A 20,066-nucleotide genomic window follows, 5' to 3' on the forward strand; every position below is an offset into this window, starting at 1 on the left:
TATGTGTAAAACAAGGCAATAGATCACAAGCAGTGAAACAGACTATGAGGAAAGCAAAGCACCAAAAGAAGACAAAAGGCCACATTCCTAAGTGACTCACGTCACCAGCAGGGCAAGAGGAACAACCATTTGTGTACTTCGATAGTCTCCATGGGCACCATATATAAATTGAGGTCCATGAAAATAGCCCAAATTATCCACAGGAGTTTAAACTGTGTTCTATATGTTCTGTTTAATAAGGCATTGGTATTATTGAAAGTTGTGATAATATATTGGAATTTATATACTTTGATCTTATAATCCCATTCTAGGGAATTATACTAATCAAATAATTAAGAGAAACAAAGGATGACATGCCCAAAGATTTCCTACGTACTATTTCATATCCACAATGGCAAAATCACATATAAAAATGCTGTGTGAAAAATGTCTAACAAGAACTAGATGTTATAATGGTACTTCAAAATGATTAAGCAATAAAATAAATCCAATAAATTTATAAGCAATAAATTCAGCTGTGTCTTTCTTCTTCAGCTAAAAAGATATCAACTGGTTTGACACAAGGTATTACTGAAGAAATCAAAATAGAGCAATTAGTTTTTATTCCAAAAAGCTGTTCTTGGAACTTAGCTATTTCCACAGCATTATTATATTAGATTGGGGACTTCACTATTGAGTGAAATAATGGATGTCGGTAATAAGTCCCTAAAAAGTACACAGGAACAATCGTTAGGATGGGCATATTGTTTTCACCTTTAGTGGTTCTTCATGAGCCACGTACACCTCAGGTTGCTCCAAAAACTTTTCTTTAGCCTCAGGACTTGAAAAGTAATAGATCCTTTCTCGATATTTAGCTGCTTCTTCTACGCTGCCTGGTTGTAGGATGAAGTTTTCTTTGAGAACCACTGGACAAAAATGCTTTGTATCTCCCAAGTGCCTTTTCTTCTCTTTAATTCTGTCTTCATTCTAGAAATATTATTCAAAGTTTGGAGAACACGATTAAAAAATGTTTTGATGCAGCACTAAAGAGGGATTAAAAAAATAATGCATCTTGAATAGTATTTAATCCATAACAATACACCTTTAAAACTATTCACAAAAGGCCAGTTCTTATATATTTTAATTAATTAAAAAACCAGTTTCTCATATCCCTCTGAGTTCACATCTCAAGCACCTTTATTTTATAAAGAAAATAAAGCAGCACTGAGAATGAAGGTGTCTCCAGCCCTCTACTGACAAAGGTGTGATGAAAAACACCAGGATGTGCTGGTGCAGGGTCATTGTGAGGCCAGTTTCTAAAATAAAATTATTTCCAAGAAGTAAAAGCTGAGTCAGGGTCATAACTTCTTACCCATTGAAAATAAAATGGGAGATGCTTCAGGATTTGCTTTGTTTCCTTCTCAGTGGATATATAATTAAATAATTTGGAAATATTTTGTTCAGTTGGAAACGTGTAATGTATTTCATTTGTGACAGATAAACTGTGTGTAAAGTCCTTTAAGGACTCTTACAATTTATTTGAAGCAGTCAAAGCACATTAAAAAATAATTTTCTGTGTTATACAGTGCATGCCTATTGTACAAATATTCAAAACATATCACAATGCATAAAGAGTGAAAATCCCCTCTCACCTTTTCCCTTCCAATACTATATTAACACTCAATAGTTTTGTGTGTATCTTTCCAGACCCCTTTTTCTAAGTATATTCTACATATCAACATCTAAAAATAGACATACATTCAGGAACAAATATATTTAAAAAATACCAATGGAATAATACTTTACCTGATTATTCTACAACATGCACCCTTTTTTCCCCCAAAACGAGATATAATAAACAACTTTCTATAAAGGTACAAAAAAAAAGATTAATCTCAACTTTTCTTGTGTTATTCTGGTTCAATTTTTGTATCAGGGTTATGGAAGCTTCAACATGAGCTGGAAAGTACTGATCTTTTTCCATGACGTGGAAGATTTAAATAACATAGGAATTATCTAAGTAATAAGAAAGGTCCTGTAACTCTCCACAACTATTTTTGTTTGCTTGGCTTTTATTTTTCGTCCCAAGAAAATTTTAGTAATCCATATTCTGAAAATCCTTTTCATCTTGACTTTAAAATTTATTAGTATAAAGTTCTTATAATTAAATAAAACTCTGTTTTTAAGAATCTGATTATATACTCATTTGTTTCAAATGTTGTTTATCGCTTCTTCTTTTTACCTGATTCTACTTGACACAAGTTTGTGTATTTTATTGCCTCTGCCAGTGAACCAACTTTTCATTTTTTGCAATTAGATCTCCTATTTTTATTTGGTCTTGTTTTCCTACTCATTAATTTTTGCCTTTAATCTCCTTCTTTCTACTTTCTTTTGGTATATTTTGTGCCTTTTTTCTAGGTTCTTAAGTTGAATGCTTAATTAACTATTCTGGTCTTTCTTGTTTTTCAATAAGTGCACTTAAAGTATTGTTGCCAGACATAGCAAATAAAAATGAAGGCTGTATAACATAAACTTACACAATACTATATGTCAATTATATCTCAATAAAGCTGGGGGAAAAAAGGACTTAAACAGTAACATAGTTTTCAACAGCTCAAGGCCACATCCCTAAAATGATCCTACTCCCCCTTAAAAGTCTGCCTGAGATAGCTCAACACTGCTAAAAAAATCTATTGCTCATTCCAGCTGACACTTGAACACAGGGCCTCTGTGGGAGGACAGAATCTAATGGGAGTAAATGCCAGCAAGCAGACACAGCTGGCCTAATTGCATTTACACTAGTTAACCTTCTACAATTTTTCATTTCCTTGACTCAACAGGGCACCTTCTTGCCCCTCTCCCTACTCCCTCATTCTCTCTTTAAAATGTCCATTCGCCTCTGTCTAAATGGCAGTTCAGGTCACACTGGACTCTTCCCTATTGCAATAGCTCTTACTGATTATAATCCGTCTGTACCACTTTAGTGCCCAGCTAGGTTATCTTTGATAGCATGAAGTATCTTTTTATGTTGTTGTTTTAATGTATTTTTCCTTGTATTCTACTTGTACTGATATTTAGAATGCCATTTCTTTTTCTTTTTTGATTAGTGTTTGCTGAGGCCAGAATTCTGAAAACAAGGTGTTGGCAGGGCCATGCTCCCTCTGAAGGCTCTGGGGAGAGGCCTTCATCGCCTGTTGTAACTTCTGGTGACTCCAGATAGTCCTTGGCTTGTGGTTGCTTAACTTCAGTTTCTGCCTCTCTGTCTACACATGGCCTTCTCTTCCGTGTCTTCTCCTTCTTTTCTAAGGACACCTGTCACTGGACTTAGGGACCACCTGGATAACGAATGATGATATACCCTCTTGAGATCCTTAATCACATCTGCCAATTGCTTTTTCCAAATAAGGCAGACATGGCTGCCAGGAGTCATGGGAGCACATCCTTAGAAATTTTTTTTTTTTTTACATTTTTATTGATTCATAATCATTTTACAGTGTTGTGTCAAATTCCAGTGTTCAGTACAATTTTTCAGTCATACATGGACATATACACACTCATTGACATCCTTAGAAATTTTGATCTAGGAACAAGAGAATACTCTATCTTTATATCCTGCCAAAACCTTAATTTCAGAATTCTGGCCTCAAGAACCATGAGAGAATAAATTTGTGTTGTTTTAAGCTTTCTTGTTTATAGTCCTTTGTTTTGCAAACTTAGGACGCTAATCAAGCAGGTAAAACTGATTTGTATTGTAAATTAGAAAGACTGTAGATGAGGAAAAGACTCTACTATCAATGGATATCACAGTTAAAAATATACGTTTTGTATATCACAGATAGCCTGAGAATTGTCTGCAGATACAAGAAAGACACCACCCTTTTCTCTTGCAGATCAGAGTGGGACACAGAAGAATGACAGAGAGATGACTGCAGAATCTGAATAGAAGTGGGACAAAACCCACATTCTTTGGCCTCCCTGACTGAAGGTGCCAGCAGTTCCTTAGCAATAAAGCACCAGAAGCTGTTATCAGAACCATACTGCATAACATTTGTTGTTTGACATAAATATATTTGGGTTTAAGTTAAGCAGCAATAAGTTAAAACCTACAACTGAATATTTAACTTTAATACATTATTTTGTTTTATTGATAAAGCCCCAAATTAAAAGAATCACTTCCTATCTTATTATTGATAGATGCCTGAATTAGGAGGCCATAGTCGAGAATGATTATCAAAAATCGTGTCGCCAAGGGAGTAGATAGGTGCCTAAAACAAATTTTAGTTTTAGTTTTAGGAACAACAAGTAGAGCTGTTCCAGTTTGAGAAAACTATTCATTGTTACCATGCGAGCAGCCTCTCAAAGATGCCACTGCTATACGTTACATAAAACAGTCACTTTTGTTAAATTTATAAAATAGTTCTGCCTCTAATACCTATATACCTTTACATGGAAAAAATATGTAAAGATTTCCCTTTTCTTTTTTCATGGCTATAATATACTGCCTATGTAGCCCTGGCATTTCAGGGGTCAAGTGAAGCTGGGTGGAGGTGAAGTGTGTTGAAAATGTTTATAAACTTGAAGATCGCTGTTATTTTCTTGGAGTTTAAAAGTGCCAGTTACCACTCTGGATATGTGCACGTTCAGTGACGCGACCGCCGTAAGTGAGCAGTAACTAAAGACTTGTACCTCTTCCTCGTCTTCTTCTTCCTCTTCTAGCTCCTCATCAGCGTCAGCCTCGGCCTGATAATCTTCTGTTTCTTCATCATAATCTTCCATAGTTAACTCCCAGCCAGCATACTGAAAAGGTTCTGTTAAAAAAAAAATTGGGTAAGATTTTTTTTTAGGATAAAAGCGTATTAGCATATTACAGAAGTCAAAGATTAGGAAAATCAATTATAATGACTGATCTCTTAGCTTAAATGTATATACAAATAGGCCTTCACAAATTCTTTAAGTGACAGCTGGCCAGTATGGCCAGCGCTGTTTGTGCCTTGCAGCTATTCTGAGCTATGAGAGATTGCGCTATGAGTTGTTAAATATTTTAAATATTCACCTTGGTATATTTAATGTTTTTCTTCATAAACTATCAAGAAAAGCTTTAAACTTTCACAAAATTTTTAATAATATTACCTGCTCATGACAATAAATCTTATGCTTACAGACTGTCCTTACTTTCCATAGTCTCAACCACTTTTTGAAGTAGTTCCTCTGGAGTTTTGTCAGCAATCTCCAAGTGTAAAATTTGAGCAGAAGAGTCATTGATTGTTGTTTCCAGCAGTTTCCAGGCAAAGGTGAAAAATGTGATCTTCTCTTTAATTGGCTCCATTTCAGGAACATCAGGATAAGCATCTTCTGGAAACTCAGGTAGTACAACTTTTTAATAATGGTTAAAGGAAAGATAAAAGGACCTTCAAATATTATATCTTTAGTCATATTGACAAAATAATTTATACTTTATAATACTTTTAAAACATTTAAAAGAAATAAACTTAGTGTTCTAAGTAATAATATACATTCATTAATTCATATTTTAACTCTCCTTTGTTCCTTGTATTGGCTATAGATGAATTATTACTCATAAATAAAACCTAAATCCTTTGGATAATTAATATGAATTTCACATGGCAACTTTAACTGTTGATAAAATGTATAAAATAAAATTTGATGGAAAAACAGCATTGTAAGTTGGCTAGATACATTTTTAATATAGTAAGCTAAATAACACATATCAACTGGCATACAATATAGAAAGAAATAAGTAATAAGTTGGTACTATGCCTACAATTGTATAAGAATATGAAGAGCACTTTTATGCACTTACTGCTTTTATTTTATAATCTAACCTGTTTCAAATAATTCTTGAGTTGCCAGGTCCTCTTTGGATCCTTTTGGAATTTCTGTTCCAACTGTAATATCCTCAGCAGGTTCAGGTACTTAAAAAAACAACAACAACTAATAATTAGTGTTTGAATTTTAAAACATTGTTCCTTTATGATAGTTTTGACACAAAGAAAATTTCAAAATGATTTGAACTGTATAGACTATGTCTAATTGAAAATACAGTTCTTGTTAGGTGAAGTATTGAAACTGAGTCCCCCTAAAGCAGAGTTCTCCTGCTGAGTTTATTGACCTTCTCTACCCAAAACTTCATTCCCTTCCTTATTCTCTCTGACCTCAATTCTGTGCTTTCTGAATACTAATCAATCAGAGTCAGAGGGCTAAAACTGCTGTTGTTGATAACATCATTATGCAAACTCAGGTTGTTTCTCCAGGGCAAGAAAAGCTCACAGACTCCTAGCTCATGGACCACCAGACTAGAGACTTGTAAGCAGTAGGCACCCTGTCTCCCAAAACCATGATTAAGAAATGTTACAAGATGATGACTAACTCCAGTTTCTTTGTTCTTTCCCTTAAAAAATCCCTAACTCAAAAACCAAGTTAGAGTGGACCCGAGGCTTGTCTACTACTGCCTTGCTTGGCACCCTGCAATAAACTCTTACTTTGCTGCAAACACCCATTGTCAGAGTTCGGCTTTCTGCACTGTGGGCATAGAAGCCCATTGCTTGGCTTCAGCATGGCATAAAAATACCTAATAGTGTAAGGCAGAAAATGAAGAATATTCTTAAATATACAAAAGGACATTGACCAGAATAATAATTGGTACATAAGATTTTAACTGATAATTAATGTTAAATATTATTAAAACTTCTGTCCACATGGCATCAGACTAGGACTGCCTGACAGTTCTTTTAACTTCTTATTGAGATACCTGTGAAGATACACCATAAGGTGTCAATGAAGGCGATGATACACCAAAGTCCCAGCTGTGGGTGCAGACATGGTGAAACTGAGGCGAATCTCAACTAACATCACTGTTGATGATATAGATCAAAAGCTGTCTTCCTGGATGATTTAAGACATGCTCCACATATAGATCTAGCATAGACAGTGTCAGGGAAGGAAGGACTAATTATCTATCTTCTTACCCCATAGTCTCTCCTAGTTCTGAGACACAACTTTTGTGTAGACCAAACATATATATACATATTCAATGTATATAAATGTAGCCATTCTGCCATTCTGAAACACTGTGGAAACTGTCCTCTAAGTTAGTTAAAGTAAGAGTTGGGTCCTCTTTCTACAGAATCTTTAACGTCTAATACTCAAGAAAGCAAGAAGCAGAAGGGGATAAGCCTAGGGCTGACCCGATGGCAGCATGTTTAATTATAAGGTGCTCAATGACCTAAAGAAAAGCATAAACCCCAAGAAAGACAAGAGCACCAAGAATATACAGAAAATTCTAAACTGTCTCAGCTTTTCTGGCTTAATCAGAGAACGCAATAGTTGGGGATGAAGAAGATCCAGCCTCATTCCAGAAGAGCCATATAAGATAGCACTAAATATCATAAGTTGAACCAGGTTGATGCACATTAGCTTGAACTTTAGGTCTATATCTGAGAGTACCTGGCAAGAAGTTTGAGTGAAAGGGGTGTATGTGTGTAGAGTGTGTGTTGGGGGAGAAGGATGGTTCTTATAAACACTCTATTTACCCTTCCTGTTGGTTACCCTACTCCACCTGGTCCATTCAGGGAGAAGTCAACAACAAAACAACAACATCAACAACAACAACAAGGTTTACTATTGTTAAATTTAGTGTTTCTTCTAAACCACCCCCATGGTCTCTACCTTGCTCATTCATTCAACAAACATATATTGAACACCTACTATATCCAAGGCACTGCTTTAGTGCCTTCATAGATTTTCTTCACAGCACTTAACACAATTTGAAATTATCCAGTTTATTTGTTTATTCTTGTTTCTCACCCCATAGGATGACAGATCCTTGAGGGTAGGGACCTTAACTGTCTTGATCACTGCTGAGTCCCTATTATGTAGGGCAAGTGCCTGTTGCTTTGCTTGGCACTTAGAAGAAATTCAATAAAGATTCATTGAAGGAATGGATGAATTTCCCAATGCCTGTTAATAGCTGACTCTATTGTCCCTGAAGTGCCTGGAATGAAGCACTGTAATTTGAGCCAGTGGTTACTCTAAGTTCATGTTTTCACAAGTTCCATGTAAATTGACTTATACCTAACCAGTATATAAAGAGAAAAAAATTGGGAATGAGCTAAGTGATTAACCAGCCTCCATATACATAGGTTATTGCCCTTTAAAACATCAATTCTAAGCAATACACATCATTCCATTCTAAGAAGGCTAGAGTGACAACAGGATTGAAATGAGACTTCAGTCATCTCACTTGACAGAGATAATGATTACCTTGTGGACCAAGGTAGAAGTCAAACTCCAAAGGAAAAAATGTGTTCCTCACCATGAGATATAAAAAAATCTGCTTTAACTCACTCTCCAGTCCTGAGAGTGACTTTCGTTGCTCACAGACTCCTTCCTGCCCTGCCAACCCACCAAACTGGACCTCTGAGAAAGGCTGGCTTCACAGGTGTACAACCTGTGCTGTTGCCCTGGATCTCTCACTCAGAATGGCCTCGCATTTAGTTAATGCTCTTTGTCATTTTGAAATTTTAAATAATTTTACCTTTGGACGGAGTTTTGTAAGCAAAATTCAGAGGGATTCCAAAGGGATAATAGAGCACATGTGTGAGCAGAGAGATGCCTGATCTGTGTCTGCCATTATTTGCCATCTCATTCTCATGAGTGTTTCTGACGCCCCAACAGGAGCATGGAACTCCAGGGGACCCACAATATGTGGTAGTAAGTGTGACTGAGTGGTTGGGGAGGGAAGGATGCTGACAGACCCGAGAGACCATGGTTTCCCTTTGAACCAGAACTTGTTCCAGATGCATAATGAAGGTGATGGCAATCAAACAGACGTGAATGACCAAGGAATCTCATCACACCCTTTCTTACTCATGTTACTTTCTTGTATTAGCTGAACACTTAGACTGAAAGTGATGACGCAGAAAGAAAGGAAAAGAGGGCAACCCAGAGATCCTTTTCCTTTCAGTCTTTCCTAAATCATTAGGAAGCTAACAGTAGAGTGTTGGCAGAAAACATGTATATTAAGAAGTGAAATAAAAAGTTGAGTTAGCTTTGTGCCTGAGACTGACTTAGTTTTCTGATAAGAATGAAATACATATACATGTACAAGCTGCAAAATACAAATTGTGTAGCTTCAGTGATTCTGCACATGAATTACGTGCTCTTATGTCTGCATTTAACAGTGGCATTGCACAACATAAAGATGAACAGCCAAATTCATGCTAAGAACCTAAAATTTCAATTGTTTTTCACTTAGAATGACCTTAAATAGAAAACAAAAAGTACTATGACATGTTAAGAGAGAGACCATGGAAGAAAAGAAAGAGCTTTGTATTTTCAGCCTTTAATGGCTCTTTTTTCCCTGCTCTTTGAACACTGTGCCCCACAAATCACACAGCAGGCCCTGCTCCCGAGCAGCAGCACCAGGGCAGAGCAGACTCGGCTTTCCTACCGCACTTCAAGCTATGTGATCTGGACTAACAGGCTGCGCTCTGGGGCACATCTCTCTATTCTTAAGCCTGCTTCCATTTTATTAACATTAGACACATACACACAAACATGCACACACAAGCATGCCAATGGACAGGAGTGGAATTAAGGACATGAGCCTCAGTGAAGTCTAACCTGATTCGTGTTCAGTTCCAGGGAGCTCGAACACGTCAGGTTCCTCAGGTAAGGACCCCCCGGTCTCCTTGGCTACCTCACCGGCCACAGACCCTTCATGAAGTTCAGACTCCTCATCTTCAATCTCCTCTTCAGCTTCGGCTTCGGTTTCTTCCGTTTTTAGAAAAAATGAGAAGAAATAAATTACTTAGTTTAGGTCAACAAATATTTAACTGGGAATGGCCCCTGCTCTCCTTGAGCATGGGGTTTAACGTGGGAGACAGATACACACTCTCTCTCTCTTATCTATTAAAACGCAGTGGGAAAGGATTATAGTCATACGCTCAGAGTGCTATGGGAACATTAGCCCAAGGATTCATTCCAAGAGGAAATGCAGAGAGAAGTCCCAATACAAAATCAAATGACACATTATGAATCACATCAATTTTGTGTTTGCCTTTTGCTTTTGCATTCATTGTTTCCAACAGCCTTTGATTTTCTTCCTTCAGTCTCTGTTCTTCTGCAGCTTTTCTGAAATGAAAAGGTCCAAAATTTAATTATCTTTGGGAACTCAGATACCTCACAATATTATAGAATGTAAGGTCTATAATGGTAAAAATAAAGAGTAAATTGTTTATAATATTCATTGTACTTTTACTTTACAACATAAATGTTTAATTTAGTTTATTGAAGCCAGTTAATTTTCAGGGTTTTTAAAAATTTGTTTGTTTCATGCCTTTTTTGGTAAGAAAAGTTGAAATGTTCTTTGAAGAATTTTGGCTATTAACTAGGAAACCTAGAAAAATGAATAGCAGATTGTCTAACTCCAAGTTGAGAAGGTGAATGGGAGAATTTGTACCATTTTCCCTCTGATTAAATGAGAAATGTTCACAATATAGTGTTAAGTGAAAAAAAGTGTAATATAAAGCTATGTCTAATACAATTTTAATTTTGTATTTACAATGTATATAGATGATCATTAAAGGACTAGAAGAAAATGAATCAAACTGTTAATAGTAATTATCCCTGAATGGTGGCTTTCTGAGAGTTTTTAAATTTATTTCACATTTTTCACTTTAAAAGAATTTTTATATGAATACACAGAAAATTTGTAAATTTATCTTTGTAATCAGAAAAATCATTTTCTGATTTTTTTTTAACATAGTAATGATGAAACTTAAAGAGACTTGGGACATGGAAATTAAAGTATCTGGAGGAAATCTGTTTTTTTTTTTTAATTGAAGTATAGTTGATTTACAATGTTGTGTTAATTTCTGATGTACAGCATAGTGATTCATTTACACATATATATTCCTTCTCATATTCTTTATTATAGGCCACTACAAGGTATTGAATATAGTTCCCTGTGCTATATACAGTAGGACCTTGTTGTTTATCTACTTTATATATAGTAGTTAGTATCTACAAATCCCAAACACCCAATTATTCTCTCCCCAACCATTTTCCCAGCTGTAACCATGTTTGTTTTCTACGTCTATGAGTCTTGCCTCTGTTTTGTAAGTACGTTTGTGTCTTTTTTTTTTTTCAGATTCTACTTGTAAGTGGTATCATATGATATTTTTCTTTCCTTCTGGTTTACTTCTCTTAGTATGATGATCTCCAGGTCCATCCATGTTGCTGCAAATGGCATTATTTTATTCTTTTTTTTAATGGCTGAGTAGCATTCCATTGTATATATATACCACAACTTCTTTATCCAGTTATCTGTTCATGGACATTTAGGTTGCTTCCATATTTTGGCTATTGTAAATAGTGCTGCTGTGAACACTGGGTGCGTGTATCTTTTTGAATTAGGGTTTCTTCCAGATATATGCCCAGGAGTGGGGTTGCTGGATCATAGGGTGAGCCCATTTTTAGTTTTTTAAAAAATTTCCATACTGTTTCCATAATGGCTGCACCAAACTATATTCTCACCAACAACGTAGGAGGGTTCCCTTTTCTCCACACCCTCTCCAGCATTTGTTATTTGTGAATTTTTTTAATGATGGCCATTCTCACTGGTGTGAGGTGATACCTCATTGTAGTTTTGATCAGCATTTCTCTGATAATTAGCAATATTGAACATTTTTTCATATGCCTATTGGTTATTTGTATATCTTTGGAGAAATGTTTGTTTAGGTCTTCTGCCCATTTTTGGATTGGGTTGTTTGTTTTTTTATTATTAAGTTGTATGAGCTGTTTGTATATTCTAAAAATTAAGCCTTTGTCAGTTGCATCATTTGCAAATATTTTCTCTGTAGGTTGTCTTTTCATTTTCTTTATGGTTTCCTTTGCTGTGCAAAAACTTATAATAAATGTAATTAGGCCCCATTTGTTTATTTTTGCTTTTATTTCTACTGCCTAGGTAGATTGCCCCAGGAGAAAATTGCTATGATTTATATCAGAGAATGTTTTGCCTTTGTTCTCTTCTAGGAAGTAATAGTGTCTTGTCTTATGTTTAAGTCTTTAAGCCATTTTGAGTTAATTTTTGTGTAAGGTTTGAGAGAGTGTTCTAACTTCACTGATTTGCATGCAGCTGTCCAGTTTTCCCAACACTGCTTGTCAAAGAGATTGTCTTTTTTCCATTGTATATTCTTGCTGAAGATTAATTTGCTCATAGGTTGTCGAAGATTAATTGATCATAGGTGGGTGGGTTTATTTCTGGGCTCTCTGAGGGAATCTGTTTTTTCATCAGGGTTGAAGCACTAAACCTGCCTTAATGGTGAAGACAAGTATGAGGAAAGTTAGTAATATGATGAAGAAAGACATTATTTATTAAAGATTAAAACGAGTATACCTTTGACCTAGAAATTCTGTATCTAGGAATTTAGCCCTCAGGTATTGGTACACTACTGCACAAAGAAACATGTATAAGAATGTTGACTGCGTCTTTAAAAATACTCAAATACTCACCAACAGGGGACCAGTGAAGTAAAGTAGAGCCCATTCATATTAGCAGCCCACCCTGGGGTAGTCTTCTTTAGACTGCTCTATAGGCTGGTCATTGTCTCATAGTCATTGTTCTTTGTGTTCTTTTCCCCTTCCTTCGAAAATCTTTATATATATACTCTTCAAAGACATTACTACACCTCTCCTCCCCACAGGTGTGTTTCTTAATATGGGGTGTTCTTCCGCTGTATTCTAAATTCTGCAATCCAGACTGAGGTCTTGGTGTAATTCAAATTCTCTTTGTTCAAGACCCAGACTCCTGGGTACTGTTTCTGTATTCCTTCCCCACTTGGTTCTGTGTGAATCAGCAGTCTTTCTACTTAGTTCAGGTGGGGCTCTTTTGTGAGATTTTCTTCATCCAAAACCTGGATACTGTGTCCTGCTGCTAAAAATCTGAGACCTGACAATAAGGAGGAAGAAATTTTGCTGCCAGTTTCTAGCCACTTATATACACCACTTGGACAGATCGGTCAAAGACAAATAGTGATAATGGAAATTATCCTGCATTTGCCTGGCACATTTAGAAACTGATGCTGGAAAATCTGGAGAATTCAGCATGTCTGTAGATATTTGGCCAAAGATTTAATTCTTTTTTAAAAATTTTTATTTATTCATTTATTGTTTTTGTTTAGTTGTTTTGGGGGAGGTAATTAGGTTTATTTATTTATTTTAATGCAGGAACTGGGGATTGAACCCAGGACCTTATGTATACTAGGCACACACTCTACCCCTGAGCTATACCCTCCCCCCAAGATATAATTCTTAATCCTGTTAATTTTATCCCTTTTCCAACCAAGTTGCAAAGCCTTTAAATGTGTCTCTGACCATATTTTTCTTTTACAACTGTTTTAAATTTCATTTTCTGCAATGTATAAAAAATGGTTATGTTTTGAAATATTCGTGAAGAATTTTTACAAACAACATATAGAACTGTAGAAAAGCCTGCTTCAAGGGCAATTCTCTGCCATTAAGAAATTTATAAAGATGTAAAAATTTAGAATCAAAAGAAATAAAAATTGATTATAGAGACAGCTCAGAAAATTCCACATGGTAAGAGGAAGGTGAAAATTAAGAGTTAGGAGAAAGTGGAGATCTCTTTTTCCTTTAAAAACATCTTAGGTTATATTTATTTTAACTTATAATCTACTTAAAATGTAGCAAACCTCCAGTTTACAAATTGAAATCACATTAGCTTTGTTCTACTCTTATGTCAATACCCTCGTATGTTCTCAAATATGTGACTCTCACACGCGAGAAAAAAATTAGGTAATCCCATAAATCTTAGTAGATTGTAGCTCCAATTTAAGAGCTAAAAGTAAATATAATTAAGTTTGCAATTATTGTCTTAACAAATACTTTTAGTCAATGTTATAAACAATAGTTTTATTAACTAATCTAACTAAATTATACTTCATATATGTTTGTGTTAAGTTCCTAAAGGAATGGCCAACTTAGGTGAACAATGAACACTGATGCACACTTATCAGTTATCTATCCTCCATCCCTTACCCCACAACAATTACCCAAGCTCCATAATTTTGAGGGTTTAAAGAGTTCTCCTAAATGTCAGCTCAAACTGCTAGCATCTGAAGGGGAAAAGGAAATAGCATTTGAGAGAGCTCTATAGGTGTCATCATCAATAGTGGGAAGTCTAACAGGTTAATATAAAGAAATTTAGTTTTTGAATGTCTCAGCCTTTATCACTTGGAGAAGTAGGAATCTCAGTGGATAAATTAAATAATTTTTACTATCTAAAGAGCATGTTTCAGCAAGGAAGAACAATTAGCAAATTAAGCCACTCCCCTTTTTTTATACATTATTTTCTACTCTAAAGAACTTGATAGTTAATTAAAGTTTAGTCTTGACCCCAGCCTTGAACATATGGATATGTGTTTACATTTTGAAAAGTTCTTCATTGCACCCAGATTAGAGAATAAATTCTTGATGTTGAACCTGTAAGTTATAAATAGCTAGTCTTGTTCTTTTCTTATGTAGAACTTAGTCTTTGGATTTTAGTCATATCACACAAGTGTATTTTCACTTTTTATCATATTATTTCTTTAATTTGTGGAATCTAGTTAGGAAAATTATTTAAGTCATAGTTAAATATGGTAGAAAAAAATATATCTTCCCTGTGCTCATTTTTTTACAGTATCTTTTGAAAGTAGATGTTTGCTTTAGACTGATTTGGGCTGTGAAAACATCCACAACTCTGTACTTTAGAGATTTTGGAAGTATTTGAGAAATTACTGTTTTCCTTAGAATTAGAATTGAATCTAGTTAGTAGACCACCATTTTTATATTAAAGATATTTCATAAATATGAATGATAAGTAGATATTTAACAACTGTAAGACATTTATTAACTTATTTTATTTTGCCAGGTAGATTTTACCTTTCTGCTTCTTCCTCTTTTTTTTTCTTTAGTAGTTCATCTAATAATCTTCCTAAAATCTTTGAGTCAATTTCTGGTTTATTCTCTAAATACAGTCTATTAAGCAAATATTTTCCTGAAATACAGATAAAGAGAGTAATATTAATTCTAAAGCTCTATAAAGTATAGTGAGATATATTTTAGAAATTAACAATAAAAAATTATTTCTGCCTATATCCAAATATATTTTCCTTTAAGTATTTATGTAATTAGAGCCCAAACTCTTTAAGAAACCATCTTAAATCCTTTCTGAAAGGTATATATTGACATGGCAAAAATAACTAAAATATAAAAAGAGGTAGTATAATAGATTCTCACTCTGGAAACTCTTTTGAAATATATTTTTTCTTAAGAGGCAAAATGACAGAATATTCTTGGCCCCTCTCATCAGAGATTAGTTAACCATATATGTGTGGGTTTTTTCTGGGCTCTCTGTTCTGTTCCATTGGTCTGTGTGTCTGCTTTTATGGCAGTACCATCCTGTTTTGATTACTATAGCTGTATACAAAGTGACAGAAAAATTAAAATTTAGTTCTGCTATATTTATATAGTTAGTATTTCCCATTTGAGGTGAATAAGGACTAATAGTTTTGCCCTCAGCCTTATTTGCATATTTTTAATTTAGAAGTTTTAGTGCTGACTGGGATGAGGGGAGTTAAATTCTCAGCTCCAAGGAATAATTATAAGGGCCTGCTGAAACATCCAGTGATCCAGCACACCATCCGTGGCTGCCTACTCAGGTGGCCTCATTTTGTGTACCTCTAGGTCATGAAGGGACTGCTGGGGGGGTATTTATACCTAGGGAAGGTGGAGAGTTTTCCATTTTCCATTTTAACTAAAAATATTATCAGCAATAAAAATTTCACTTTAAAGTGACATGATAAATATTTACCAACCATTGTTTTCTGTGTTTGATAAACAGATGACTAAATCAGGTAGAATTCCTTTGTCAGCTAAGACCATCCACAGTTCTCTCACAATAGGGCAGTTGTCCAGTATCCATCCTCCATATTTTGGGGCACCATGAAACCTATTCTTGTTTTCTTCAACTACCTGTGAAAATGACACATTGATATTACTATCATAGCTACACAAGTCAAGGATACTATCTCATTTTTTTTAATTGAAGTATACAGTTTACAATGTTGTGTCAATTTCTGGTGTACAGCACAATGTCCCAGTCATCCATGTACGTACATAGATTTGTTTTCATATTCTTTTTCATTAAAGGTTATTACAAGATATTGAATATAGTTCCCTGCGCTACACAGAAGAAATTTGTTTTTTTTTAATCTATTTTTTTATATGTGGATAATATTTACAAATCTCAAGCTCCCAAATTTATGCTTTCCCACCCTCTTCCCTTTGGTAATCATAAGACTGTTTACTATGACGAATGCTATCTTGACATATCACTTTTGTGGGCCTTAATGAAGGTTTGGGTTTTTCTGACTTTCAGAAGGAAAAAAAAAAGAGCCACTTCGTTTTAAAAGAGAGATTTAAATTTAAAGCAATAAAGCTGTAACTTACAAAAATTAAGAACAGGGAAGCAAAAGTCTTTATTAAATAAATGTAACACTACATGTCTGCCATGTGTTATTCAGTATTACAAAATCCAGATCCTGATTTAGAAAGCCTAGGATAGGGCCCAAGAGTCTGTATTTCTAACACGCTCCCGGGTGACAGTGGTCCCTGGTCCACTCTTTAAGTAGTAAGGTCCTAGCCCAGTTTGCCTTTTTTTAGTGATAATGATCTTCACTTCCCTTTTGCTTTTCATCCCTTAGTATGAGAGCTAAGAGGTACTTAGATGGTTACTTACAGCTGTAGGAAGGAACTGGTTCAAAACAAATCTTGTAGGTGCTTAGTTCTGTCAAACTTTCTGTCAAACTTTCCCCTACCAGCCACCCAATAATAGCTTCAATACAAGTATGGAGATTAGTGATGTGGATCTGTGAGTGCACCAATTGTGAAGGTTTTAAACAAGTTTCTGCGCCATCAGGTTATCACAGAGTGTTAGAAGTCAAAGGGAAAGAAATCTTGAGAGGAGTGGAGTAAGCCTCTGGCCTATGCAGAATTTAAGATTATCTGCTTTTTGAATTTCCATCTGAATGAAGAGCCTTTTGAAAAATAGAATTTTAAAAACTTTGAATGTTTAACGTAAGAGAATTAGGGTGGGAAAAAAGCTATGAGGGAGAAGTATAAGTGAAAAAAGTTAGACAAATTAGACAGAGAAAGACAAATACTATATGATCTCATTTATTTGTGGAATCCAGAAAAACCAACCCACAGAAAAAGAAAACGGATTGGTAGTTGCCACAGGCAGGGGTGGAGGTGGGAGGAAACTAGTGAAGTGGTTAGACAATACAAACATCCAGTTACAAGATAATTAAGTGCCAGGGATGTAATGTACAGCATGGTAACTATAGTTGTTAATACTGTATTGTATATTTGAAAGTTGCTAAGAAAAGCTCTCACCATACACACTGTAACTTACTGTAATAATCATTTCACAATGTTTACATATATCAAATTATTATGTTGCATACTAAACTAATATGATGTTTTATGTCAATCACATATCAATGAAACTGGAAAAATGAAATACAAGTGGTTAATAAAATTTTACTGTCCAAGTTTCAAAGATATGAAAATCAAAAAAAATCAATATATAATTTATAGTCTCCCCATCTCATCTGATTTTTTTTCTGAAAAATAATTTAATGGCTTCATAGTATTTATCAAATGAATAAATCAATTTATTTAATCATCCTCTTACTGTTAAACATTTATACCATTCATAATTTTATTATAACATTGTGCTGATGTGATGAACATCTGCATATATAAATCTTGTCCAAGTAAATATTTCTTTAGGTTAGATTCCCAGAAGTGTTTTTAGGTCAAAGAGAATAAAGGAATGAACATTTTAAAGGCTTTTCATACACGTTGTCATGTTCTTTCCATAATATCTCTAACAATTTTTACTCTTATGTGACTGTACCATTATAGCCTCACTAGTATGACTGTTATAAGTTTCAAAAAATCTGTCAGTTTGACAGATGAGAAACGCTCTCATTTTTTTCATATTTTTATTGACATTTGAACTTTAAATTTTCCATTAACCTTTTATATTTCTTTTTGATGAAATAATCTATTTACATCTTTCCCTGTTTTCATATTGGAGTATTAGATTTTCCTGATTTACAATAAATCTTTATAATAAGGGATTCATATGTCATAGTTATCATAAATACTTTCCTCAGTTTGACCTTTGCCTTAAAATTTTGATTTTCATGATTTTTTTTTTAAAAGAGAATCATTGCTAAGTAGCCTCTCAATTGAGATTTTGCTATAAGAGTTCTTCTATTGCATTTGTGCCTAGAGTACTTGACCATTCCAAAATCATTTCAGTATCACTACACTTTCTTCTAGTTTAAAAAAAATGCCATTTTTACATTTAACTATTCATATGGAATTTATTTTTATTTTGATACAAGGTGAGAATCTAAATTGTTTTCTTCCCACTAGTTAATTTTACCAACACTATTAAATAGTTCTTCCTTTCCTTTTGGATAATGATATAAACTTCAGCACAAATTCAATTTTTATCTATACCAAGGCCTGTTTCTGTGCCTTCTCTGTGATTGTGTTAGTTCTTGTTTGATTATCAGGCTTACATCCCACTGCAGCATCACAACACATTTTACTAGCTGGTACAGCAAGTCTCTATTTTACTTTGCCAAACTATTCTCACCAAGTCTCAACCATTGGTTCTTTGAGTCATTTTGTCAGTTTTCCAAATACATTGATATTTTTATTACAGTTGCATCAAATCTGTACATTGAGAAAGATATCTTAATAAGACTTTGGCTTTATATAAAAAATTAGTAACTACCTACTTTTAAAAAACAATTTCCTATTCATAGAGATCATGGAAACTGATGACAAGTAGAACAAGTTCCCACACAGGTCTCTGTTCTCTTGAAAAAGACAATCTGATATGAGCTTTGGTGTTAAAATCTCATGTGATTTAAACTCCTCTACGATCCCAGAGTCACAGTTTACCATATAACGACACTACATATATTCCTGTATCAAGAGTGTTTTAGTAGTACTCCCTGTAAGTTTGTATCCTCCAGAATAAACTCTGAAAAGAATGGTGAAAATTCTCAATGCAGGGCAAGGATGGGATATTCACAGACAGTAAGGATGCTAAAGACATCCCTCACTTGGATGTCTCCTCCTCTGGGGTGCTCCGTCTCACCTCCCAGGTAGAGATGATAGCCTTGACCTTTGTGAAATTCCTATACCTTGCATATATCTAGTTACCACATATTACATGATAGACAGATAACAATTATTGGATTATACGCTAGCTTCCCCTGCATGCCTGATAGTTCCTTAAAGGGAAGAGCTGTGTTTAATTCATCTTCCTATCCCCCAGCTCTAGCACAGTACAGAGCAAACAGTAGGTGCTCAGAATGTTTCTGAAGGAATAAATTGATGACAGAACAACATGAAGAGTTGCAGAAGTTGAAAGACCTCTATGGGAAACTCAGAGAGGAATAGAAACTTGCCTTGGGTACAGCCTGGGGTTTGAGAATTTTACCCAATGTGTTACAGAGTGATTCTATACTCTCAGGTAATATCTTTTTTTCTTCTCATAATTTTAAATTATTATCATTCTCAAATTACAGAGAAATACAGAAGTTGATTGAGAGACCAAACTGATTTGTTCTCTTTGACTTTTGCTCTGAATGCTTACCCAGGATCTCTGTACAAAACAGATCTTATGGTCTTTACAAGTTTTCTGATTTGCTAATGGTAGGATATAGTACCCAAAGCTTTATTTTCCCCTTAGACTGGAAAATCAGTCGTGTGTCCAACCATCTCCTCTATGAATACATGTTCAAGGTGGTTGGATGATATTAGTTAGCTATGGAGCAGTATTTGTCTTGCTTTACAACTGATTAGCTCATAGATGAAAAATCTAATTTTGGTACCTGCTTTATGTGCACCATCTTTTAATCAATTGGACTGAATTAAACACAATAAAAGTTAATGAAGAATAAATGTCAAAGCTA

At 34.7% G+C, this 20,066-nt stretch overlaps 1 protein-coding gene across 14 annotated transcripts in view; it reads right to left on the reverse strand.

Moving 5' to 3' along the window:
- The window catches only part of LOC102529575 (zinc finger and BTB domain-containing protein 24), a 127,487-nt gene that overhangs the window by 57,679 nt on the left and 49,742 nt on the right, over window positions 1-20,066 (reverse strand). For 13 of the 14 annotated variants that reach the window (XR_012074907.1, XR_012074906.1, XR_012074908.1 and 10 more), the window contains 8 exons: window positions 15,879-16,035; window positions 14,944-15,058; window positions 10,058-10,131; window positions 9,622-9,771; window positions 5,823-5,912; window positions 5,152-5,352; window positions 4,666-4,787; window positions 754-966 (listed from right to left, as the gene is read on the reverse strand). Coding sequence is in view for 10 of the 14 variants with exons in the window: in XM_072965701.1 (XP_072821802.1) it covers window positions 754-966; window positions 4,666-4,787; window positions 5,152-5,352; window positions 5,823-5,912; window positions 9,622-9,771; window positions 10,058-10,131; window positions 14,944-15,058; window positions 15,879-16,035 (1,122 nt within the window). In the remaining 4 variants the exon portion in view is untranslated. Of the gene's footprint in view, window positions 1-614; window positions 967-4,665; window positions 4,788-5,151; window positions 5,353-5,822; window positions 5,913-9,621; window positions 9,772-10,057; window positions 10,132-14,943; window positions 15,059-15,878; window positions 16,036-20,066 lie in introns of those variants that run through there. The other variant, XM_072965709.1, reaches the window with a different exon arrangement.

Source organism: Vicugna pacos, chromosome 8 (assembly GCF_048564905.1).
Source record: "Vicugna pacos chromosome 8, VicPac4, whole genome shotgun sequence".
Taxonomy (NCBI): domain Eukaryota; kingdom Metazoa; phylum Chordata; class Mammalia; order Artiodactyla; family Camelidae; genus Vicugna; species Vicugna pacos.